A 26,779-nucleotide genomic window follows, 5' to 3' on the forward strand; every position below is an offset into this window, starting at 1 on the left:
AGTTCTGTCATACATCAAAGTGTTTTTGCGTTTTTTTGTTCACAAGGGGGCCTGCAGAGATATTATGTTCGTGAATATTTTAAACACAACGTTTAGCCCCAATGTCACAAACATGCAAACTTCTAGCAGAGTCTGTGTAGGCAGATTTCTGTCCTCCTTCCTTGCAACGTGGAGGGATGCAGTGCTTGTGGGTGTCCAGAAAGTCATTTCGGTTCATTGGTCTTCCTCTCAAGACCAGCTGTCAGCACTACAAGCATGAACGTCAAAGCTGTGAGTTTGAGGGTTGAAGGGGGTCACGCCATAGGGTGAGTCATCTGAAATTAACTGTGACGTCCAGAACAGTGGCCTGGCCTTGATTGCCAGGCTGTTGGAAGCAGGAAAACCCTCCCCCCCGTCTCCTCAGCCCAAACCTTCCAGAACTGTTCTGGTTCTACACTCATAATGAAACAGTGCTTTGAAGTGGAGTAAGGCAAATTTGTTTTTACTTGGACAGGATGGGATTGTGGAAGATTTATGAGTTGGATTTAAGCAGAGTATAGAGGTAAGCATTGCCTGCACATTAGGAGCTTGTTAGCTCCAACTATTGGTTCAGAAAGCACATTTTCACTGTTTGGATTTGGCTTCCCATGTAGCCGCTTTGGCAGCTTACTGCCAGTTCACTTTTGTTTCAACCCCCCCCAAAACATAAGAAAAAAAAAAATAAAAAACAAAGCAAAACATTGATTTCTGTTCTCAAAGCTTAAGCTTTGGCTGTTCTCAGACTTCCCCCGCAGATCCAAACCGAACACTTCAGTGTGTGGCATGTATGCACAAGGTCACGTACTTGTCCATTCCTTCACCCCCATACATGGGTTGCTTGTTAAACAGCGTACCTCTTCATTTCTCCGAGAGATATGTTGCAGTTGATTTACCTGATCAGAGAAAGCTTGTCCATGAGGCTGACTTTCCCAGTCATGTCTCTTACCTTATCATCCAATTTGGGTTGCAAATTGCCTGATTTACATGGGGTGCAGACTGCACTTCTAATCAAACATTTCTTTAAACCTCTGCAACATTCCTAGTCTTTACCTTCCAACCACCTGATTTGTGTCTCATCCTAACTTGAACTTCAAGTTGTATTTTTTCTTTTAAAGCTCCACAATAGAAGAAGTAACCAAGGGGGATGGGTAGTTTCAACTTGTTTTGCTCAACGTTCAGTTGAATCTTAACAAATAAAAATGCAGAAAATGCGTTACACAAAAGAGCAATTAAGGAATTTTTGCTGAGCATGCAACAAGTTTTCTGGTTGGTTTTAAAATATCGATTCATTTAACGCCTCTAAAATATATTTTTTCTCTTAGAGATTGATTCCATTATTCATTTTTGTCAAAAAAAAAATAATTTCGGATAAAAAAAAAAACAAAAAAACTGGTACAGAAACAAAACATAATGATCTAATGATTTAGGTAAAAAGCTTACAACTGAATTGACAAAAACTAGACTTTAATATTTGTGCCACCCTTGGTTGGAAGCAGTTGGCGCTCTCTTTTTTGTCTTTTAATTGATTTCCAACCTCATGTTTTGTCATTTTGTATTTCACCTTTAGCACAGCTTGAAGCTCCCATCAGAGGTTTTGAATTCCTAGTAAATGATGTTAAACAATGAACCTCCGCCTCTATGACCTTTTATCTTTACAGCCTGCAGTAAAATAACCCAATGACAACAGAACCAACTGGTATGAAAGAAGATATATTTTCAGAAACAGAAACCCAAAGGAAAAGGTCAAGAGCTCTCATGTCAAACTTAATACATATTTAGTTGTTTTTTGGTTGTGAATATATAAGAACTCAAATGAAGTTTTCATTGAAAAACATAACAAAGCATATGCAATGACGACAAGCACTTTTTTTAACCTTTGTAGTATGTATACTTCATGACATTCACAAGAGCATCACTCTAATCAAAGTTCTAATTTAGGCTGTTTTTAACATTCAGTTCAGTCTCCGGTGCCTACAGCATAACTGGTACTGGTGCATTAGTTAGCCTGTGAAGCGCATGATGGTTCAGTAGGAGGCTTAATACCTTTGTCTGCCATTTGACCACTATTTATATGCAGGTGTGTGTACAGCAGAATTTATGAGTCTTCACCATAGTTTCTAATGCTTTTCCCTTACATGGATTAGATAATGGAGATGCCAGAGTGAATAGTGTTCCACAAGTTGACACAGGATGTCTGCTTGCTGTGTTAATATATATATATATATATATATATATATATATATATATATATATATATATATATATATATGTGTGTGTGTGTGTGTGTGTGTGTGTGTGTGTGTGTGTGTGTGTGTGTGTGGGTTTGACAGTGATTTGAGGATATGAGTGATATGAGTAATGAGGCTTTTTAAGACTGATTAGTTTGCGTTTATGAAGCTGTTGCTCCACTTATGCTGTGCCATACTGTTTCGTTACATGGTTAAATCTGTGTGTGTCATATGGAGGATTCTGATTTTTTCCCAGATGTATAAAAATATCTTAAGTTTGAAGGTGACGAACAATAAAGATATCTTATCCTATCTTAAAGCAAGAGTCTACTTAAGACCAAGGCACATTATTGCACATCTGCCTTTCATTGCTTTGGCATATGGAAAGATGCAGCCATAAGTAAATAAGTGTTGTAGCCATGGTTTCACCGTGACATTACCTAATCTGAAATGCATCCAAAAAAAGCTGAGTAAATCTTCTGGATGGATTCTTCTTTGTTTAAACATTACATCTCCTCTCCAAGAAACGTCTTCAGTCTCACAACCCTAAAACATATTATGGCAAAGACAGCTTTTTGCCAAAGATATGCTTCCCAGGTATTCATAAAGCAAACTGTAAATGTAAGAAATAATTTTAATCTAATTTTAACCTTCTTTTGAAGATGAATTTTGTATGTACAGTATAGCTAAAGTGATGAGGTCAGTATATAGTATATAGTCTGATTATTTGCAAATATATTTGAAATCTGGTATCAGGTGATTTTATGGGAGATAATACTTAATTACTTAATGTATTCTAATCCATCTTACCAGCTCATTTTGTACAATTGGTTGAAATTTGAGGAGGTTAGATTCATTGTGAGATAAACTTTTTGTCTTTTTTTAATTCAAGCAAATTAATTTGATTTAAATGTACTCCAACTTTGATTTAGTTAGTTAAAGAAGTGTTGTTGCTACGCTGTCTTTTTTACATCATTTATTTGAAAAAAAAAATGAAATTAAGTAGAAGCCGACCAAGGTTTTAAGCTAAATCTTTTATTTCTTTTCTCTAAAGAACATAGACTTCAAGCAAAAATATTGCATCTTCAGCTGGATGTTAGAAAGGAAAGTGAAAGATGGATAACTGGCCTGCAATCAGTCCAAAATCCCTGTGGACAATTGTGGAAGGAGCTGCGGTCGGCTTTTGTGAAATTGACTCTTGTGAAATTGATGCAGTTCCAGCAAACAGCAATGAAACAGTTGGAGAAACTATCAGTCCACAAATGAGAGAGGCTTCAATATAACATGCTTTAAGGCCATCATAAATGCAGGGTATAGAGATCAAATATAAATTTTTCTTGTGGTCATGGTTTTAGTTTAAAATAGCTTTTAAAAGATGTTTGAATAGGCTGCTTAACAGCTTTATATGGTGTCGATATCCCAAAATGTTTGTTCACACTTTTCAGTTTGACTGTTGTAAATATTAAGTGGAGTTCATATTACATTTAATAACAATAAAATGACAGTTTGAATTGTTTCTGTTTTTATTATTTTGTAAAACACAATGATAAGTTACAATTTAGGCACAATATGCAGTAATAAAATGAAGCTAATTGCCATTTTCTTTATGGACACTAAGCTGATTGTATTAAATCCCTGACTTTGTAGCAGTCGCTTCTTCTGAGCAAACAGGTGGTGATAATGTACATGAGGAGAACTTTCTATTTTAACCAAGGGAGGTTCATCAAGAGAAAGAAAAATGTTTTTTCAGAGGATGGATGCAGAAGGGGACAAAGCTAAACACAGAAGCACTGGACCAGTATGATTTTCTATGAATGTGGCGTAAAGGAGCTGCATATTTCCAGACCCCTATGGATTAATGTTGCTTTGATGGCCAGTGGAACTTTTCCCTTTTTCTGCTGTCTACTAACATCACAAAACAATCACCCTCCTTGTTGTTAGCCAGTCTGATTTACGATTTACTAAGGACTGTAGCTCAGAGTTGTATAACACCTTGCGCAATAACCTATGTAGATGCAAATACCTGCAATCGTTATCACTTTAGCTCAGTCGCCTCCAATAATACTGTAGATACTTCATAATTAATGCACTTGCAATGAAAAACAAATATTTGCTCGTTTTTTTAATTTGATTTATTTATGTAATTACAGTTTCTTCTGTAAAGTTCACTATTGTACAATTAGCACCCCCATTGTGTGTTGCTGCTGTTGATAATTAATAATTTCTCCACTGTGAAATCAATAAAGTCTATCATATCCTGTCTTATAACATTTTAAAAGGCTTTTCATTACAGCATGCTGTCAAGGTTCATCTTTGGCCTCTTGAAAGCCTAGAAGTCTAACCAGTCTATACATTTCTTCCAGATCCACAGCATCAGAGAGCAGCTTGCATGCTAATTAATCCAAGTCAATTAAAGAGTCTTCTCTTATGCAGTAAATTACCCAACTCTGATCTGCGTTTGACCTCAAATCTCAACCCAGACAGGCCTCTCATCACCACTTTGCAATCAGCATTTCTCCTCCCACTGAAAAAATGAGAGAGGTTGCGCTTTCATCTGCTTTTTCCATGTCTGCTAGTTAAACTAAACAAAAGACAACCTGGAATCTGACTAAATGTTTGTTTTCTGAACACTATTATTGCATGTTATGACCATTTTTCTGCAAATAGTATGATAGTAAAGATTTTTCTGGATTTTTATAACTTACTTTGCGGCGCCGGGCGTTTTTTAAAACTGATCATAAATTTCTGGGTGACGGAAAAACATGTGAGCAGCGGCCAGCTAAGAACAGCTGTTTTTTTCTGTTGTGCTCTGACGGACACCGCTCCTGCTTTCAAGTGCACAGCTAAGAGAGCCAGTGAGGCACTCTGACTATAAATGGCTGTGTATCGAAATGTGTGGCTCACTCTGAGCAAAATGACTCAATCAACGTAATTGTGCCAATTAAGAGTCTAAACATATTCAGTGCTCTTCCTCCGGGTATGGGAGTGTTTCAACAAGCTTTGCTGATCAGAGCCAACGTGGCCTGGTATACAGGAAAGGGAGTGGTAACCTACCCCCATGGTCCCTAAAAACCCACATCCCTCACACAGAGATGCACACAAAAGGGGAAGTGACATTTATCAATAGCTTGTGGGATAACATCTTTCTCTATGCTGCAGGCGAAAATTGACAAATTTCCATCCATCAAAGTCTACTTTTATCTGCTAATCCAACATTGTCTGCAGTTTACCTTTTGTTTGACCTCATACAAACAAAAACCCATCAAGAACACCCTTGAGGGCAGATGCACAGAGCAGTTAGCCAGATCTAAATGCTTGCAAATATAAGTTTCCCTGTTTTCTAATTTGACCAGTATACACTAAAGAGAAATTGCTCTAAAAAAGCTACCCTGGGAAAATGAGATTTATCAACTGACAGTTTTCCCACATCCAAATTGGTTGTGCATACATTTTAGGGAAAACCCGACCAATATTTTTCTATATTAAGGTAAACAGCCATAGCAAGCTTGGTAATTCATCTGTCACCGAAACCAAAACTCTGTTTTGAAAAACAAGAGGGTGGAGTTTGTTAGAGTGGTGACTATTAAATGAATCAGTAATTAGTCTATAAGTATAGAGGTGATTCACTTTGTACTTTATGTTTAAAGAGGTTTTTTTTTTTTTTTACAAATTTGGGATATTTTACTGCATGAATTGCATCATTTCACTGTATTCCAAAGCGCTTATTGATATTAAAACTACCATAGAAACATTTATTCTCCTATCAGATGGTCATAAAGTTTGGAAGAACGCTGATTTTCTGTACCAAGAGTCCTCAGCTCCCTTTAATTTCTGCTCCAATTATAGCACAAAATTATAACAACAAACTATTAGATTTGGTTTTGTTTTTTCTTTATGGATATATATATATATATATATATATATATATATATATATATATATATATATATATATATATATATATATATATATTTATTTATATATATATATATATATATATATATATATATATATATATATATATATATTATTATTATTATTTTTTTTTTTTTTTTTACTTGTTCATGATTTCTTTTTACATATTAAAAACCTGAAATGTCACTTTTAATAATTGATTTAAAAATCCATGGCCTTTTCTTGCCCTACATATGAAAATAAGATGATGTGCATTAAAAAAAACTATATATATATATATATATATATATATATATATATATATATATATATATATATATATATATATATATATATATATATATATATATATATATATATATATATATATATATATATATATATATATTTCTTTGATGGAAAACAAAATGATGACTTTGAAAGGATTTCTATCCCAGTGAATGAAAACAATAATAATAAAAATTCATTTTATTAGGGTTAATTAACACAAAAAATGCAAAAGAATGTCTTATTCCATTTAGTTTAGGAGACAACTTAAAATCCTTTTTATAACCGAGGGAACAATGTGTAGACTATCTCAGCCAGCTAACTGGCAGCATGCATTAGATCTTCCTCCTTGCCTTCACAAGGACTATGAGCTATTAAAGACTTTAATTTAGTGATTAATAAACTGTAATTTACCTCGATACCACAAACCTGGCTATGGTTCTTACAGCTGCTGATTGGTTATATGATGGATAGGGTTGAGGAACCCGCCTAATTAACCTTATTAAAGATTCTGGTGAATCACACATGAAATGGGTGGTCTGCAGAGGGCTTTTTTTTTATTTCAAAGGTTAATTTATGTGTGCTCTCTTCTCGTTAATTACGAAACCACATTAAATTACGTGATTGGCTTTTACACATTCCTTGGATTCATTTTTCAGAAATGATTATACCGTGTTCACAGGTGTTAAAAAAAAGGAGGCAAGTGATATTACAGTGACATTTTGTTATTGTTTGGCCCGGTTTTTGCTATTTATAGAATAGCCTTGAGCCAAACAAACATGTCTGTTCTTCCCATATGGGTGGCGTAATAAACAGAAAAATCACAGCTCATGATAGGATGAAAATAAAACTTGGGAACTTTACAGAAGATGTTGGGAAAAGAGCTACAGTGATGAGGCGTCAAGGGAACAGCGATACTTAGAGTTTTAAAGCAAAATCTATTGCAAAACAGCATTAATCTTAGTTGTTCACGTCGAGCATGAAAAGGAGAGAACACTCCGAACACTGTTTTTTATCGTTAAAGAAAAGAAATGGAAACACCCTTCACAACTTTGCACACAAAAAGGGAAACAGGATAGGGCACCGCTGCAGGCCTTTTTCAAAATGCTACAATGAGCTGTGTCATGAGAGAAAAGGTTCTTGCTGTTCACAGTGAGGGCAAAAAAAGTCACTTTAGATGACTGTTTTTCACAAGCAGTGTGCCTTTACAGCCTGCTATTAATCCTAAAAAGAGATTAAAAAGCTGAAACGGCATTAAGATGAGCATTCAGTTCACAGTATGCTGGCCCGTTTACTTTATTTCTCAGCAATTGTGAAATTGCCACAAGGGTCTTGGTTTACAGAGCTGGATGATTACCCTGGAGATGTTGAGCCTCCCATGTCATGCTGCTCCTTATGGCTTTTATAAGTTTAACTGAAAAGGAAAAGCACCAGGGGCCTTGCTGGGTTATTATGATGGGTTAAAAGTGCCTTGATGAGCTTCAAAAGAGGCTACGGACTCAGACAAAAGCTTGGCTCCATCAGCCCTTGCTCCTTTTTTTGGTCTGTCTGTCTAGGCCAGAACAAAGAGCCTTTCCCTGACATCCGGAAGACGGGTTGGTCTACAATTGACTGTATGGTTAAACATAGAGGTTTTAAGATGGAGGCTAAGCAGAGAAGTACCAATGTTGTTACCCATGGTGATTCAGTTTTGTAAACTAATTTGCCTTGAAAGCACTATTGGGTATTGAGCTCTGAGCAGAGGTTTGACTTTATAAGGATTTCCTTATTTTATTGTTTTTGGGCAATGCATACCCCGTAATTGTATGTTCTTCTTCTTTGTTTATCTTTCTTTTTTCCTTTTTGACCCAAATCATTTCTCAGACCTACAAGAAAACTGATAAAACCCTGTTCCCTTTTTGATGCTGATGCATGCCTAGTAAATGCAATCCTGCAGCAAGCAATTTCACCTGCGTAAAAATACAGCTGTTCATAGGTTTGTTAGGAAACTTTTGTGTATGTACAGCATTATGAGACCAAAGAACACAGCAGACAAAACACCAGTAGTTTTAATCTAAAAATGAAAAGAGCATACAACAAGTGTAATCTACTAAGCAATGTCTTTCAATATAAAGAAACTGTGCAAGGAGAGTAATATTTAGAAAATCAATGATAATACTTTTTGTAGCCCTGAAGGAGCACTGTCTCCATCAAGTCTTTTCTCTATGCAAACAGAAAGCCACTGTGGAACGAAAGCAAGAAGTTTTGTTTAATGTTTGAATAAAGTCATGTAGATGCACGGAAGTAATTTTGGGGCATGACCCCTGCACTTTTTCAAAAGTCAGTTTAGGTCCCTTGCACTTTTTTACTGTTAAAAATACACTGATAAAAATACAATGTTACGCTACATTACACCAACACTCGTCGAGCACTAGGACCAAGCGGAAAACAGGAGCTCAGTCTGAGTTTAGACCGCCCACAAGCTCCTGTTTGGACCGCCATCTTTTCTTGTGCTGTCACCGCTGTCAATCCTGAGAAGCTCACTTTATGAGCCACTGAATCGGGTCTGTGATTGGACGGTCACAGCGCTGCTGAGGTTCTAAGTCAAGTCCTTACACTCTTAGAGAAATCTGCTTCTTTAATTTAGGCATTTGTTCTTCACTTTGGTCATGTAATCTCGGAGCGTTTTAATATCAGATGTGTTAATTTACACGGATTTTTGAATTGGTGTCATGTGCGTGCTGTCAGCCAGGATGTCGGAAAAACTGAAACATATGAGACTTCTTTTAAAGTTAAAAGGCTGAGATTGAAAGAACTGTGTAACAGCCCTCCTAAAACACCTTCACTGTCTCCATAAAGCAGCATATTCACTTCAAGGTCTTACGACGAATTATAAAGCTCTCAATAACCTTGTGAAGTGTATTTGTTTTATTAATAAATATTATTTATTATTTTCATTTTTAAGTTATCTCATCTCAGAATTAATTGTATTATCATCAAAAAAGGAAAAAAATCAATCTATGAATGTGATTTTATATATCCATTCTCACAATAATTGTAAAATTATGTGTATTTAATCTACATGGATTGTTGCACTCCAAATTGTCCCTTTGATAATGTCATGCATCCATATATTTTGTCAGGTATTGTGCGCAGAGATGCAAGAGAAACAGAGGAAACAAACTAGACCTACTAAAAAACACGTTTAATTTGTATATAAGAGTTATATTAAAGAATGCTTGCGTTGCCCCTACTTCTGAAATCAAAATTTGGTCCATCTGTAGGTGGCAAAACAGACAAGTGGGGGAAGTTTCTTTGGGCACACAGAAAATCAGCCACTATCGGTGGTAGCAAGATGCTTCAGTATTAGATAAAAACCAGACAGAGTTGATTGCTTGGTGAATGAAGCTAAACCTGAGACAATCCAGGATGAAAACTGGATAGAGGCTTCCTTAAACCCCAGACAGCCTCGGCAGATGGCCGCTCACACTGAGCCTGGTTCTGCTGGAGGTTTCTTCCTGTTAAAAGGGAGTTTTTCCTCTCCTCTGTCGCTACAAGCATGCTTAGTGTGAGGGATTGCATTAGAGTCAATGAGTCAATGCAATCAACTGGTTTTCCTTAGATAGAACACTTTGAATGAACTGTAAAGTGCCTTGAGATGACATGTATTGTGAATTGGTGTTATATAAATAAACTGAATTGAATTGAATTAAGTATGCCAGATTGTGGTGGTAGGTCTTTATAAAGCAGGACAACCCTGAACCCAAAGTGAGAAACTCTTCAACTCAAATCAGATGTATAGGTTCTAATGGACCGAAGTTCTTACTTTAATCCAAATGAAACTTTGGTGCAAAACTTGAAATTGATGTTTACAGTTGATCTCTATCTAGACCAAAGTTTCAGTTGCAAACAATTTTAGAAACATTGTATCCTTTTGTTTCTCGTATGCGTCAACCCTCTACTGAGCATTGTTCGGTCACATAAGTTTATATAATTTATCATATTTATAATTAAATATGATTTGCTGTAATTATGGTAATAATGTATGTGAGTCATTTATACATATGGTTCAGTTTCGAATTTTGCACATTTTGCACCACATCAAGCATCTGCTGAGGTTTAAAGTTGCAGAGTTACTCTAAGACATTAAATTCACAATTTTATACCCACGAGTAATGATCGTTTTTATTAGCAGGTAATCTGCAACATAAATCCTCAGTCTTTCAAACTGAATTACTTCAGCTTATTACCTGTTTTATTTTCATGTCCATGAATGTATTTTTTAAAATGAGGAAGAAGTCTAAAGATGGCTTTTCTTTTGTTTAACAGTTTATTCTTTTTTTGGCTGCAGGAATCCTGATGGAGACGTCCAGCCATGGTGCTACATTGCCGATCATGAAGATGTGACGTACTGGAAGTATTGTGACATACCTACATGCCAGAGTAAGAGGCTTACACTCCTTTCTCATCTCGCTTATTTCCCCTTGAGGACATACTGTGGGTATGCAAACCAGCAGTTTTTAATACTGAGCTCATCTTCCCAACCTGCCATGAATGACTCTGTGGCCTGCACACAGCAATTATCATTAAAAAAATGTCTCTAATTGCCTCCTATCACCCCTCCTGTTGCCATGCCTGGGCTTGCTTTTAATCTAATTCAAACTGTCAGTTTCTGCTTTTGTTTGTATGTATCCTAAATAGTTAAACAGGAGGGAACTGGACTTTAACTGTTTGTAGAAACTATGAAAGCTGGAAAGAACGTCTTCAAGTGTGAAGAAGTCCAGTTGCCTTTTAAAAAAAAAAACACAGGATTGCAATGACATGAGTGACCTAGAATCCACTTCGACATGTGTATAACTGCACAGATAGATTTTGCCTTTGGCTTGGCAGCTTGTTTTGACATGCTTCCTGTTGCCTGCCAGCTTTTGGATGTACTTTTTTTGTATTTTGTTCCCATACGTGGGTGTGAGATTCTCTCTGTCCAGAAAATCTCAGATTAATCTATGTGATGGACTCCTTGTACTTGGAGATTTTGTGGCTCTGTGTGTCTTAGCCCGTTTGGAACTAACACGCACGGAGCATGCTGTCTGTAATACCTCTAGTTCCATTCCCTTCACCTTTTTAATCAGTTACTTTGAAATGAAATACTTGGATGAATCATCTTAAGGTCCTTTTAATACCACGGATCAAAATTCTTACATGACAGGTTTCTGCAAGTGCTTCATATTTTCCATTCCATGTTTTTTTTAAGGATTTTTTTACTGTAATAATAATTTTTTTTAGAAAGGTTATGTAATTTTTTTGTTTTTGGCATTTTTTTTAAATCATAAAAATTGTAATACCATAAAATCTCAAAGCTGCCTCTAAATAATGATGCTTTGGGAGAACCAAACTGTACCCAACTACCCTCATATAAACTCTATTGTCCCATTAGTTTAGCTGTTATATTCAGGCCTCATAAAGGCCTGATTTCCAGAATGAAGAAATTTCTCTCATAGAAACTGACTGATGTAATGAAGTAAAAAAAAAAAAAAAAAAAAAAGACTTCAGAATTAAATAAACTCAGTAAAGTTTGAGAAGCAACATTATTAGTTTTAACTGGTCTCAGTTTGTAAAAATAGAGTGGAAATGAAACACATCTATAGGATAGTGCCAAAGGAAAACAAACAAATTAAGAAAAAAACAAACTCAAAAAGGTAAATTCTCAAAAACTGCTGATGCGTCTAAATTAAATCAACATTTTAAATAATTGACCGACATCGCTCCATTGTGATATAAGAGATGCTTGTTAATATTCCTCATAGTGTTATGTGGGTTTGGGTAGCTTTTTGTGGCTTTATAATTGAAGTCATCTCAATTAGAATTCATTGTAGAGGTAATTTTCCTCTGAGCTAAATGTTTGCTTGAAGATCTTAACATGTTAGAGTGACAGGAAAATAGAAAATTTCAAGGGGGTACAAACTACGTTCCATTGTTTTCCTACTGTATATAATCAGCAGTTTACATTTTCCTTCTTTCTGTCCTTTAGTGATTTTCCCCCTAAGCTTTAGATTAAAAAATATTTTGCGTGGATTATTTGTTGTTGAGGTCTGTTGAAAGTTTATGCTGTTTTGTCGCAGCAATTACCTCCTGAGATTATTGTTGTAAAGGAACTTATTTCACATCAGGTCAGTTTCATTCACGCTGCACATTTTATATGGCAGCTGTAAACTATATGTGCCACGAGATTTATACACATTCAAAGATTGATAAAGGCGCACACAAAAATATGCAAATAATACAATAAAAAGGTAATAATCAATGAGGTTAACTGAAGAGAAAAAATAGAGCTTACCAACCAAATATAAGCTTTGTATTTCTGTTCCACTGATAGGAGCCTTGGCAATAACAATATTAAATGTTTGTCTCAAAGGGAGCCTTGTCTCAGCTGCATTCATAATCAGAGTTGATTTATTGTTTACTTTTCACTTTATAGTCTTTAAATAAGCTAAAGCCAAAGAATGAATGCATTTTAAGTACACTCTTATAAAACTAGCTCTCAGTTTTATGTCATCTGCTTCCTAAACATCAATGAATTTATATAACTAATTTATTTTACTGGTAACTCTGAATGCATGCAAGTGAATGTAGGGCAACGATCATATCACCCTTAAATCAGTTCAGCTCATATTCACACAAGCAGGGGCGGATTTAGGAAATGTTGGGCCCTAGACAAAGACAGGCATGGGGCCCTCTGAATTGAGAAGACAACACATAAACCATTACACAAACCCACTATACAGATACAGACATTGTAAAAGAATAGACAAACATTATTTATTCTACATTTTGTCCCTCTCTTCTTGTCCCTTTTCTTGTTGTTTTCCTCTCCATGTTTTGTAGTAGCTGACTTTTCATGGGACAGCAAAAGTAAATAACACATCTTTTCTTTTCACTGTAGACAAGCCATGGTCTCCTTATCCGGTTCTCCATTTTTTATTTGTATGAAATAATAGCTGCATGAATGATGACAGCAGACAAGATAGAGGATAGCAGGAGGCTAAGACACACTTAGACAACATTTTTTTTTTATCAAAAACATAATTAATAGTTGTTTGGGAATAGTTGTATTAACTATGCATGTACACAGAGTTGTATGGGGCCCCCAGAAACTTGGGGCGCAAGGCAACTGCCTAGTATTGCCTAATAGTAAATCCCCCCCCTGCACACAAGGTCTCCTGCATCCCCCTAAAACTGTGTCTTCCTCAGGATGTGCTGTTCTACATGCTTTACATTTTTAGATTACCTTTAATTGCTGATTATCAGGCTTTTTCTTATTTGCCATTAAATTAATTAGATGTGTCAAACCTTTTAAAATGGGCAGGGCAGCATTTCTTAAGGGCCAGGGTTGAAAACTTTGCTCTGAAGGAATGAGTTCCTGGAACTGAGAAATTGATAACCTGCAATCGTCTCAGTTTGATGCAAGATCATGTAAAAATATTAATTGAATTACCCCTCCACCAATCACAACAACAAACACAAAATGTGGTACAGATGAGAGTCACTGTAACACCAGGGTGCCTGCATAAAACTTAAAGAAATTTACGGAAAGTCCGGACTATATGTACTTATAAGACATTAGAGATGACAATCTTTTATCATACTCAATACTATATATAAGACAGAAGAACACTGACCACAGAAGGACAAATAAATCGCCACCATATTAACAAGAAAAAGTGCGAAAAGTAGAATAGATATGACAAGAAAAACATTATAGAGATTATTAGTTTACCATAAATGTCATAATTCTTATCTAGTTTTGGATTGGTTTAGTTTATGTAAAGATCTCAGTTCCAATATTATAGGATGAATTAAAAACTATACAATTTCTAAAAGTAATACTATAAATAAAATGTCATGATCGAATCTTGCTAGTTAAATAAAACTGGACCCTTGGCCTGTTTAGTCACTTACACATAATGACAGAGGTGAGGTAATATAGAACATGTTTGAACTTGCGGTAGACTTAAAACAGTGTTAATAGGCTGACTGACAACACTAAGGTTAAACTGTTGTGATTGGTACCAGTAGGCCTGAAAAATGTCTCTCAGTCCCCTCCAGCTTTCTGAGCAGCGCACATGTCTGCTGTTTAATGGCTTTAGTCCTATTAGGACCATCTAACACTGCCTGTTGGCTAAATGGCCTTTTCTGTTTCTGCAGGATGAACCTGTCCAAGATCTATTTTGAGTCATTATATGTACAGGAGCCTCTGGGTTTCTAGTTGAATTTAACTGACTTTTTCAAACTTAATTTTCATTGTGTCAAAGTGAAACGTAGATTTGTCATTTACCCAGGTTATACATTTGCTAACATTCTTTCTTTTATATGTCCATCATAAAGAACATAACAGAATAATATTATAATTCATACAATAGGCAGATTTAGATATAAAATGGTTTAGATTTAACAAATAATTTCTTTTTCTGGTCGCAAATTAGTCAAACTTCTCTTATATAAATTGTTTCTATTGTATGAATCAAAATAAGAATGCCAGAGAGAAAAAAACACAAGTCTTTTAATTAATATGTAAGTAATATTTCTAAATCAAATAGACAGTTTTGCTTTGCCGTATTACACCAGATAATTAAAAGATAAAATGAGCTATAATTAAGTGTCTTGTAAATACCAAACTAAACTGGCGGTGGCTTACAACAATGTGCCTCTAGGACACAATGAAGGGTGCAGTTCAGCAAAAAATGGAAAAGAAGTGATGCAATCAGTTGCACCGACAGGCACAAATGTTTGGGCATGGAAGGGACTCTGTTATAGAAATATTGGATCACGTCTAAATGAGTGAAAACATTTACTTTTTATGTTGAATTAAGCCCACTTTGAGCCTAAGTTCATTTAGTTTTTAAGCCCACTTTGAGCCTAAAAACTAAGTGCATTTAATGATTCATAGCATAATAACCATCTTTTCAAGGAATACCAAGAAAAAATCTTTGTAACCTTTGTGGACATTTGTAGTTTTGAATTTTAGCCTTTTCAACACGTCTCGCTCCACATTTTAAATGAGCCATTACAACATCTTGATTATTTTGTCTGTCTAACATTTAGCTTTGATCTGCTGGTATAATCAGGATCATTCTCCTGTCAATGGTCCAGTTATGAACGGGTTTTTATTTTTGCACAGTTGGTCTCGGTCTGTTTCAGACTAACTTATAAAACAGATGAAATCATGGTCAACTCAATATTTGCAAGGTGCCAATATGCTGTGACTGCAAATCATTCACCACCGTGCTGGAGAGTTTATAAGAGGTGTTTGTGATGACATGCTGTGTTTGCTTTTCTCCAAACATGGTTCAGTGCATCATTGTCGATGCATCGGCTTCTGCTCTTCAGAATGGCAATCACCAATAGCAGTTGCAGTGGTTTTTATGCAGTTGTGTTAATGCTTCCTTTACAAACTTACAGAGTTCTGCTTTTATAGAGGTGCTTTCATTTTCTGATGATCGCATGATCTGTATTCAGATTAATAGACATATTTTTAAATCGTAGTGTTCTCTAATTTAAGAGACAGATGTTCAGTTTTGGTTTAGACAATTCTAAACTTTGCTAACGTGTCTGCAGACCAGTAAAGTCAAGTTCTATAGGTTTCATGAAATTTCTGCACTTTCTAGTCATTGAATGTTTTGCCATAAAACATTTTAGTTGATATCTCGTACCACTTTTTACTTGGGCCCTAAAGTAAGAACATGAGCTGAGGTTTGCTGTTAGCGGTGCATCCAGTGTCTCGTTTAGCAAGGATGGTTTCTCCCTGTAGGGAGCTTTTGACACCACTGCTTTGTCTCTTCTTTTGTGAAACCACAATCGCCACGTGGTGCCTCACCTTCTAGCACTGCTTGTCCTCAGTCTGTTTAATATAACAGCTTTGGTTGCCAAGTGAGAGAACTCTGATGATCTTTGTGTCAGTTTTCTCTGTCTGCGACAGACAAGTGAAGCAGGAAACAGCAGAGGTGATTCTAGGACCAAAGGTTTAGGGGTGCTGAGCACCCAGAGAGCTGTCTGGCTAGACACAATTAATTTCTCTATTTTCTGCACATATTTATAAACATTGTTCTGTGTGTTTGGCTAATGACTGACTCCATCATTCACTAATGCATCAAATCTGAGACCTGAGCCAAAAACCAGACAAGCAAAGCAAAAAGCAACATTGTTTTTAGAAGAATATTCCAACCAATTAAAGCCTTTAAATCAACTCACTTCATGGAAACCTTCGAATCAGTTTTCATCAAATGAGTTTTCTCTTTTTGTGTGCCAAAATTACCACCATGATATATGTAAAATAATCTACTGAAAGAAATTCATTTTTTGCCAGTTTACCATCTGCTGTTTGGCCTGCTGCTATTCTGTCTGTTTTCTTACCTGGTTTTTCCTGAGCTTTCACTTTGAACACACCTTGCTCCTCTGCTCCCCCTTGTGCATCTCTCCCTCTTTAGACTGGCAATGATAAAATGGATGGTAAATTCAACGATTTACTAATGATTCAGTAAATCTAAATATTGATACTGAGTTTTGGTTTTAAAGATAATTAAACAAACCAGTCTCAGACACATTAGAGCACCTCGCTGATGAACATTTCACCAACACACCATCAATAGGTGCAGAAATCTCACTCAACATTTCAGAAAACACCTGAATGCAGGGATTTCCTCAAAGCATTCATCAACATTAAAGTTAAGGAGCTCCATCAGGCTTGTTTACTTGTTTTTTGTTCGTTTATTATTATTTCTGATGAACCAGAACATTATTGAAAGAGTTAAATAACCAAATACTGTATAGTTTTTACAATGTCACACATTTTGTTTTTTTTGTTGTAAAAAGTGCATACAGTATTAAAAAAACTCATATTTTAAGGGTGTTTTGATTCAAATTAGGGTTGCTTCAGCACCCCCATAAATAGGCTAAAAACGCCTATGCCAGGAAAAAAAAAAGAAAAAAAAAAGTCCTGCTGGATGCCAGAGTAAAAGGCAACAATGGTTTTTGTTTTCATCTTGTCTGGGTTTTGTTTTGTCTCTGCCGTGGTTCTGTCTACAATTTCGCTGATGTTTGATGTTGTTTGGTTCATGGATCATCACCGCTTGCAGAGGCACCTGTACTGCCTGCCAACAGATCATTTTCTATCCAGCTGGTTTCTCTGTCACTGAGGGTCATTCCACAGTGGTGACATTGAGAGGAACTTGAGGGAAGTGTTACGTGCATCCATAGAAGAACACAGACAGTCGATTCACAAAGATGTTTCATTCAAAAACTAGACTTAAAAGCAGAACTGCTCATATAATATCTTCCCTGATAAAAGTGTGTTTCTCATAATTATTCATATCAGTTAGACTCCCGGTAAATTAGGTGTCTAACTGTTAAGATAATTAATTTGCACTGAAAAAATTACAATCTACTAAAGGTTGGTGGCATGTTTATCTTAGAAAAAGAAAGAAGTACAACAGTGATTTGCTTTGCTACAAAACAAAAAGTATTTTTGGGATATTCATTAATCATTTTTATATAATAGATCAAATATTTTCTTACTCTCAACAAGGTTTGCATAGTTATATCACAATAATCTTTCAAATCAAGTGAAAGGGGGGGAGGCATCTGTTTTTTATTCATTTCAACCGGTATGCAGTGTTTATGTATGAAGCAAGGAACACGAAAACAGTATCAAAAAAACAAGAACAAAAGTGCTGGACTTAATAAATGTGTTTGATTGGCATATATTTAATTCATTCCACGTCATGAATGAGTGGAATTAATAAAGGTAATAGTTTGGGTCAAACAGCTTAAAACTGGAGGTGATTGGACTGGTTTGTGGACTCCATCCATGTTATCTAGGAAGAATCTCCTTGTTGGTCACTATAAATCCAGTGTTCAAATTTCCAAAATGCATGCAGATACTCTCTGCTGTCTGCTTTACAAATTGGCTTTTCTATACCCAGCAAATTGGAGATCTAAACAATTCAACTTACAGTATAGGCATTTTTATTTACCTGGACTTTCTTTGTTGTTTTTTTCTTTATTTTTAATGAGATTGATATGTAAAATGTCATCTTTGCTCTTCTGATTCTCCTCTATGTCTGCCAAAGGTGCATTATCTTCATATTTTACAGTAAATTAAATAAAGACAGAGAGAGAGAGAAAAAAAAGTTTGTTTCCCAGTCACACAAATAGCTGCTAAAGCAACCCTTTGAGGATAATATCAAGCACAGCTCTGCTGCATGCCTCTACTTTGTGCTGTGATGTTCTGAAATGCTTGTTTTTGTGACAGTCTGATGATGTCTTTTCCCCAAAGCGTTCCACGCTGTAAAGGCATTCTGTTTTGGTGTGGCTCCTCTTAGCTGACATGCATTAACAATGTGCCCTAACTGAATTTGACTGACAGAGTGAAACTGCCAGGTTGAAGTTCTCGAACGTTTGCCAAGACAAAGTACCTTTGATCTGCACATTGGGAGTTAATCTGTCAGCGGCAAATAACCAGGAAAAACTTGTTATGCCGATGAGCTTTTTCTTAACTGCAGAGACGTGCGGCAGCTGTGAACTTTTAAAATGTGTCAAACAAAGAGCTGTTTTTATAAGTATAAAGACATAGGAAGACGGGCTGGATGACACTCCATTGTAAAAAGAGAATCATAAATAGTGAGTCTTATAATAATGAAGCCTATGTAAACTCTCCAATTGCCAATTTTAACACAACTTTAATTACATATGTTTAGTGTGACGCCATATTGCTTGTTTTTGTATTGTCTGCGTGACTGACATTACCTGCCGTGGAAGGTAATGAGCCTTATTATCAAAATGCCACAGCTCCCACCTGTTTAGTGTTATTTTAAGATACATCTTTGTTTTTGAATTGCCAGAGCGCCTGCATATGAGCATTTAACGACCAGGACACCACGCTGTAAGAGGGTTCTGCTTTTGTCTTTATGGACACCAAAAAAGAAAAAGGGACGATTAACCATCTGTCATCTTGCAACAATAGACTCAACGCCGGCGACATCACATCCATCTGGCTTGGCAGCCACACCTTGAACACATTTGAACAAAGTAATGTGTTGGGGCGGAGCTTTTTTTTATTGCTGAACCTTCAGAGAAGCATGCAGCGATGAGATGTTGCTTAATTAAGACGGATTTATGAGGCCGCCACATGGCCTTTTGAAGTCGAGGTGACACCTGAGAAACATGTGAGGAATTTGTGAGTGCCACCAGATGTTCTGTACGTGTACATGCCAGGAATGCTGTTCCATGTCCACCCAAAGGCTCATAAGACCAATACCTCTTTGACCTTTCTGACCTCAACTGAGTTAAACGTCCATCTTCTCCGATGATGTACAAGCTGATACATTTTGAGGACATTGAAAACAATGTTTGCGGCACAGATGTACTTGCTGTTGAGAATTGCTTTCTCTGTTTAATTTCCTGTTTCAGTTGAGTTTTATTGATCAACAATCATTTTACAGGGTTTCTGTGTGGAGATTACATGTTGTTCTCGTTAATTTGTGGCTTTTCTCAGGCTAAACAGATTTCTTCCTGCATTCCTTCACATTTGTTGGGGGCAACTGGGAAAGTGGGAACAGAGAAAGGCACATCAGCTCTACAGTTTATCAACTGAGTTAATGCAGATCTTTATTGGTTGTGATATCTATCTACACTCACCGGCCACTTTATTAGGTACCCCATGCTAGTAACGGGTTGGACCCCCTTTTGCATTCAGAACTGCCACAATTCTTCGTGGCATAGATTCAACAAGGTGCTGGAAGCATTCCTCAGGGAGTTTAGTCCATATTGACATGATGGCATCACACAGTTGCCGCAGATTTGTCGGCTGCACATCCATGATGCGAATCTCCCGTTCCACCACATCCCAAAGATGCTCTATTGGATTGAGATCTGGTGACTGTGGAGGCCATTTGAGTACAGTGAACTCATTGTCATGTTCAAGAAACCAGTCTGAGATGATTCCAGCTTTATGACATGGCGCATTATCCTGCTGAAAGTAGCCATCAGAAGTTGGGTACATTGTGGTCATAAAGGGATGGACATGGTCAGCAACAATACTGAGGTAGGCTGTGGCGTTGCAACGATGCTCAATTGGTACCAAGGGGCCCAAAGAGTGCCAAGAAAATATTCCCCACACCATGACACCACCACCACCAGCCTGAACCGTTGATACAAGGCAGGATGGATCCATGCTTCCATGTTGTAGACGCCAAATTCTGACCCTACCATCCGAATGTCGCAGCAGAAATCGAGACTCATCAGACCAGGCAACGTTTTTCCAATCTTCTATTGTCCAATTTCGATGAGCTTGTGCAAATTGGAGCCTCAGTTTCCTGTTCTTAGCTGAAAGGAGTGGCACCCGGCGTGGTCTTCTGCTGCTGTAGCCCATCTGCCTCAAAGTTCGACGTACTGTGCGTTCAGAGATGCTCTTCGGCCCACCTTGGTTGTAACGGGTGGTTATTTGAGTCACTGTTGCCCTTCTATCAGCTCGAACCAGTCTGGCCATTCTCCTCTGACCTCTGGCATAAACAAGGCATTTCCGCCCACAGAACTGCCGCTCACTGGATGTTTTTTCTTTTTCGGACCATTCTCTGTAAACCCTAGAGATGGTTGTGCGTGAAAATCCCAGTAGATCAGCAGTTTCTGAAGTACTCTGACCAGCCCGTCTGGCACCAACAATCATGCCATGTTCAAAGTCACTCAAATCCCCTTTCTTCCCCATACTGATGCTCGGTTTGAACTGCAGGAGATTGTCTTGACCATGTCTACATGCCTAAATACACTGAGTTGCCGCCATGTGATTGGCTGCTTAGACATTAAGTGTTAACGAGCAGTTGGACAGGTGTACCTAATAAAGTGGCCGGTGAGTCTATCTATCTATCTATCTATCTATCTATCTATCTATCTATCTATCTATCTATCTATCTATCTATCTATCTATCTATCTATCTATCTTTATATATATATTGATATATATATATATATATATATATATATATATATATATATATATATATATATATATATATATATATATATATATATATATATATATATATATATATATATATATTTGCATTTAAGATTCGAAAAAAAAGTTTTTGTCTGTCAAAAAGCTCTATCCAGAACTCCTTAAGTGGAAAAGTTTTAGTTTCACCTGGTTTAATGTCTTAAAAGGGTTGTTTAAGCAACATTTGGCTATCCGATTATATATACATACATATATGTATGTAAAATCTGCTTAAATTGGCATCTGGTCAACAGCAAAGCGTTTTTTATGAGAAGTGTCAACACATCTTCATAGAACAGCTTCATAAAGGAACTCTGACCTTTGTGACTTACCCCAAGGTAACTCAGACTCTTTTATTCACGTGTTTTCAGAAACAGTGGTCTAAGTACCAGCGACATAAGAAACTAAATGCATAAGAACATAAATGAGACTGCCTTTTAACTTCTTAGATAGACTTTTGTGTAGACCATTCTATGTTAAGTCAGTAAGTAGTTGCTCTCCTCTCTGGATTGTTTGCTGCTGACTTTAAAGAGACCAGTGTCACATCCTCTCAATGTTCAAACATTGAAACCTGTACAACTTTTGAATTTCAATAAGCAAACTAGCACAGATGAAAATATATGGAATTTTCTGACAGACTTTGTTAAAAATAATCCTCATATGGATGCGGGTCCTTTATCCTGATTGTTTCAAAAGTGACAGATTAAGTGTTGATTTGATGACGTTTAAAATATTACGTAATCCACACAAGCAGTTCTGTGAAACAAAACTAAGTGATGGGAATCAGCTTGGAGTTCCGCATTTTTACTGAAGCTAAATTAGTAGTTAATTGCCTTGAGAAAAAAAAAAAAGACACAGTGGATTAAAAAAAGAAATGTTGAGACAAAATCCCTAATGTGGTTTGGAAATTAAGCCCAGACTAAAGTTCAGTTTCAGCCCTGCCTCATGGCGGTTGTGGTTGACCTTGTGATCCTTTCGGATTTCTGATTGCATAATTTATCTCAGTCTTTATTGTTTTTAGAGACAGAATACTTTCCCTAGGTGGTCTGATGCCAGCTCTCACCACAACCAAAGCTTTTTGCCTGCAAACTGCAGCAGGTTCAGACACCACTATGTAGAGATGGGTGTGTGCTTGAATTGGTTTGTTATTCCAGATCAAACAGTGTTAATCCAGGCAGATATCTACACTCTGAGACAGAGAACCCTTTGGTATACTGAGCTAATTATGGGATCCGATTTGGACTGAGGCCAGTCATGCTGTCTAAGTGGCTGTTTTGGTCTAAGGATTTTGTTTTTCTCCAGTCCTATTAGTAATAGGGGTGGGGGATCGTGACTTTTTAAGATACAAAGATGGATTTATTGCAGGCAGCTACAGCAAATCAGAAAAACCCAGAGAGGCCTGTCATGTGGACCGCCTTAGAGCAAGAATTCAGAAAGCGGTGCTAATTGTCAATAAAAGCTTATCATGAGGATGTCAACTGTGTAATATGTTTACTGCCCCGTTTATCTTTCTTACTTTCCCAAATGTGCACACAAATACCGGTAGATATTTTTTAACATTACTGGCAACAAAAAAAGTAATAGCCAGCATAAAACATAATCATATTTTGTAATTTGTATAGCTTGGTTAGTTTTTATGAAACATTTTCAAAGAAAATATTTAGATACATATATTTTAAGAATATTTATGAGGAATGTGGTTTGGCAATACTACAGTGCTACACAAACATCAATCACCCCTCCCCTCTGTTAGGCTTCTAGCTGTTTTTTCTAGCTCTGTCTGTCCACAGCAGCTCTGTTTTTCTACAGATGTTCCCATATAATTATCATTTAAAGGAAACCACTCTCTTTAAATTATATAGAAAAAAAGATTTATTTAAATATTATCAATTTAAGAATTTATTAAATAAAGGAAATCTGTTGGAAGGATTCAGCCATCCACACGGACTGATATGTTTGGAAAAAAATGACTAAAAAGTTTTTAATAATAATAATAATAATAATAATCGAGCATTGGAGAAATATACCACTGCATTTAACTTATCCCATTGGGGAGCAGTGGGCTGCCATTGTGCAGTGCCCAGGGAGCAGTGTGGGGTTAAGGGTATTTACTAAGGAACCCAGAGTGCAGGCTGTGGGGATGTAACGGATACTGGCAACCTCAGAGCACAATTGCGTTGCTCTAACCATTAGGCCAACCCCCATCCCATTTTTTTTATTATTTTTTTTTTATATATAATTGTTATTATTTTTTATTTTATACATATTCATTTGTAGAAGAATAATTCAACACACACATACACACAGCTGTGCACTGGCACAAATAACTCTGTTTCTGTCTTTAGATAACCTTTTTGCAAATTCACTTTAGAATATGTAGTTGGCTAGCTCTACGTGATAAAAAAAACTGTCTAGAGTTCACTTCAAGTTTCTAAGTATTTGGATTGTTTTTGTATGACATTCACTCAACTTAATACTAACTGGAAATTCTCAAAACACAGTTTACTTAGAGATAAATGAAAAGGAAAATATGATTACTGTGATTACAGATTACTCTAATTTAACAGCTTGATTTTATAATATATGAAAAAAAAATCTAAATGTTTTCTAGAAATGTTTGGCTAGTTAAAATAGTTGTTTACCACAAATATCTACCTGGAAATTGTTCAACATATAAAAATTTAACCAACTTCCAAGGTTAAATTAGTCCCTAAAATCCTACAGAAACCCTTTAGGTACCCTAAAGTGCAAATTGCAATACTTCTTCAAAGTTTTAATAGAATATTAGCAAAGTTCATTTTAGGTCGTCAAGATTAGATTTCTTCAAAAGATTTTTTACTGTGATATCATAGAAGTGCAACAAAAGAAAAATAATATATATTAGGAGATTTTGCCATCTACACAAGGTGTAGGAAGGGTTTTGTATTTTTACTTGTAAGTAGAATGTGTCTGTTTTCTATTGACAAACTAAAATGTTGAGACTTTAATAAGTGGATTTCAAATCTCTGAAGACAGAGGTGTCCTGCAGTATCGCAGACACCTGTTTTTAAGGAAGAAATAGCTTTCTGCTTTGCTGAAAGGAAGCAAACAACCAGGATACTGCAAAGATTTCCTCCCTCATCCAGTTCCTGGTTCTGCAGATACGGTCCAGTTAAATTAGCTGAGGGCCATTAGAGTATTAAAGGTATTGATTACCAGGGGAGCTGGGCTTGTAGGATGTTTGCTAATGAGAACAAGGAGACTGGCCATTGTTCGGTTTTGTGCTCATCTTCAGAGGGAGGAGGAGGAGACTTAGAGGTTTATAAGTGTTGGCTAATGCTCAAAAGCACATCAAGATTGCTTTATTTAGATAAAATTAATATATTTTTCTAATAGATATTTAGTTACTTTCTCTCTTTGATGCGTGGGTAGTCTCTTTTTATTTTGCAGATTTCTGACGTACTTTAAATGAAACTATTTAGTCAATATAAGCTGTAGAAATATTGCCTTTTTTAGATTATTCTGCAGAGAGATACTTAGAGTCAGAGGATAGTGTTTAATTTCCATTGTAAACACAAAGCTCTCTCCAATGAATCAACCACAGCCACTGTCAGCTACAATGACGCTTTTTTTGCGCATAAAAAACTGACAACTACAGAAGATTCTAAATTATTCTTATGTGATCACATTGGTGTCGGCTGCCAAACTGCTGCATCTAAACCACCGACTGCTGAGATGAAAGGGGTGGAGGGGACAGCTTTCTGACGAACGTAACAGGATTTTTTGAAGACTTTTGGAAACCCTTATGTGAAGGCATCTGCAGGTCTTACTTTTTTCGACAAGCTGGAAAAACAGCTGTTGACCCCTCCCCCATCCCTAAGGACTTGGTCTATTCCTCACGCAGCAGAGCTTTCCAGTTTATGTCAGAGCATGAACCCTCCTAGTCCAGACTGTAGATGAATTACTCATATTGTTTGTAATTCAGCTGACCTTCCTGTTGCTCCTGAAGCCTCCTCCTGCTTCTTATATTTCATAAACTGAACTGAACTGTGATCTCTTTAGGGGATTGAATTCAACACACTCTAACCTGTTGTGATATTTTGTAGAATAACAAACCTATGCTGGTCCTGCAGGATGAAGCTAAGAGGCATCCTGAGAGGGGCCAATTAACAAAAAGGAAAGATGTCAGAGGACACCTTTCTTGAGATATGACCTTTCCATTCCATTATGTAAATGTATTTCAGCCATCATGGTGTTTAGATTTTATCTACATTGAAGTCAAAGAATGTTTAGGCATTAAGTTGAGGTTGGAGGGGGAGCAGCAATTTCAACCTCCTTGCATTTTTAACTTTAATAAACCTGCAGTGTTTTATCCTCTTTGGGTGAAAACATCTAGTAAATGCTGAAAAATAAACACTAACTTTACATATTTGGTTCTTAGTATCTGTTTTTCATTGGATGGTCACTAATAGAACTCCATCATCTGCCAAATGAATAAAAAAATACACCTAATAGTTTGACACATGTGCTTAAGTGGACTGTGTTTTTCTTTTTTTATATTTAATAAAATATTTTCTTGGCTATAATCTAAAAACTTTCAAAAATTAAATCAGTCTTCTTGTTCATTGGATGGTTTGGAGCTAATTTTGATTGATTAATTGTATGTTGAAGTCTTACACTGATATTTGATCAGATCTCTTCTATCTTTAGGTAAAATTGTCAAAAATATTTTTGACACTCAAATATTATGATATTGACATCTTGTTTAGTGTTGTGACAATGACATACAGACAGTAAATCACTCTTCTGTTGACTATAAACTTATTGCCTATTTATGTTTTTTCCACTTTCATGCACTGATTGATCAGCCAGCCGATCAAACAATCAACCCCAATTTCCAGTCATGTTTTGAGTGATGATGATCGGCCGATACTTTTACGTGGAACTAATCTCTTTCTCTGAAAATGTCTGAAAAAAAGCCTCTGTAAATATGTAATTTCACCTCATGTGCAGTTAAAACAAGTTTGCATTGTTTAAGATACAATTGAACCCATGGTGATGGATTGTGGCCTTATAACACCTGACAGGGTAATTTATAAAAAAAAGATCAGTATCAGCCAAGATAAGAATCGGCAGGTTAGGTTTTCCTAATGATCAATGAAGCTAGAAAACTGCAATCTGTGCACCAATACTCTACAAATATGTACAGCAGTGGTTAGCAAAAAGCAGGGGGTGGATTTTTAGCTTTAATGATAATAAATGAAAGTATTTATGGACTTTTTTAAATGTTTTGATAGTGAATGATTCCAAACCACTAAATCCATTTGACTGAGCTGTTTATTGGGCTTTT

General features: G+C 36.3%; 1 protein-coding gene across 2 annotated transcripts in view; it reads left to right on the plus strand.

Moving 5' to 3' along the window:
* Window positions 1-26,779, plus strand: part of kremen1 (kringle containing transmembrane protein 1) — an 86,069-nt gene that overhangs the window by 40,816 nt on the left and 18,474 nt on the right. For both annotated transcript variants that reach the window (XM_038293348.1, XM_038293356.1), the window contains exon 3: window positions 10,759-10,850. In XM_038293348.1, the coding sequence (XP_038149276.1) occupies window positions 10,759-10,850 (92 nt within the window). The remainder of the gene's footprint in view (window positions 1-10,758; window positions 10,851-26,779) is intronic.

This window comes from Cyprinodon tularosa, unplaced genomic scaffold, assembly GCF_016077235.1.
Source record: "Cyprinodon tularosa strain WSP-4 unplaced genomic scaffold, ASM1607723v1 ctg109, whole genome shotgun sequence".
NCBI lineage: Eukaryota > Metazoa > Chordata > Actinopteri > Cyprinodontiformes > Cyprinodontidae > Cyprinodon > Cyprinodon tularosa.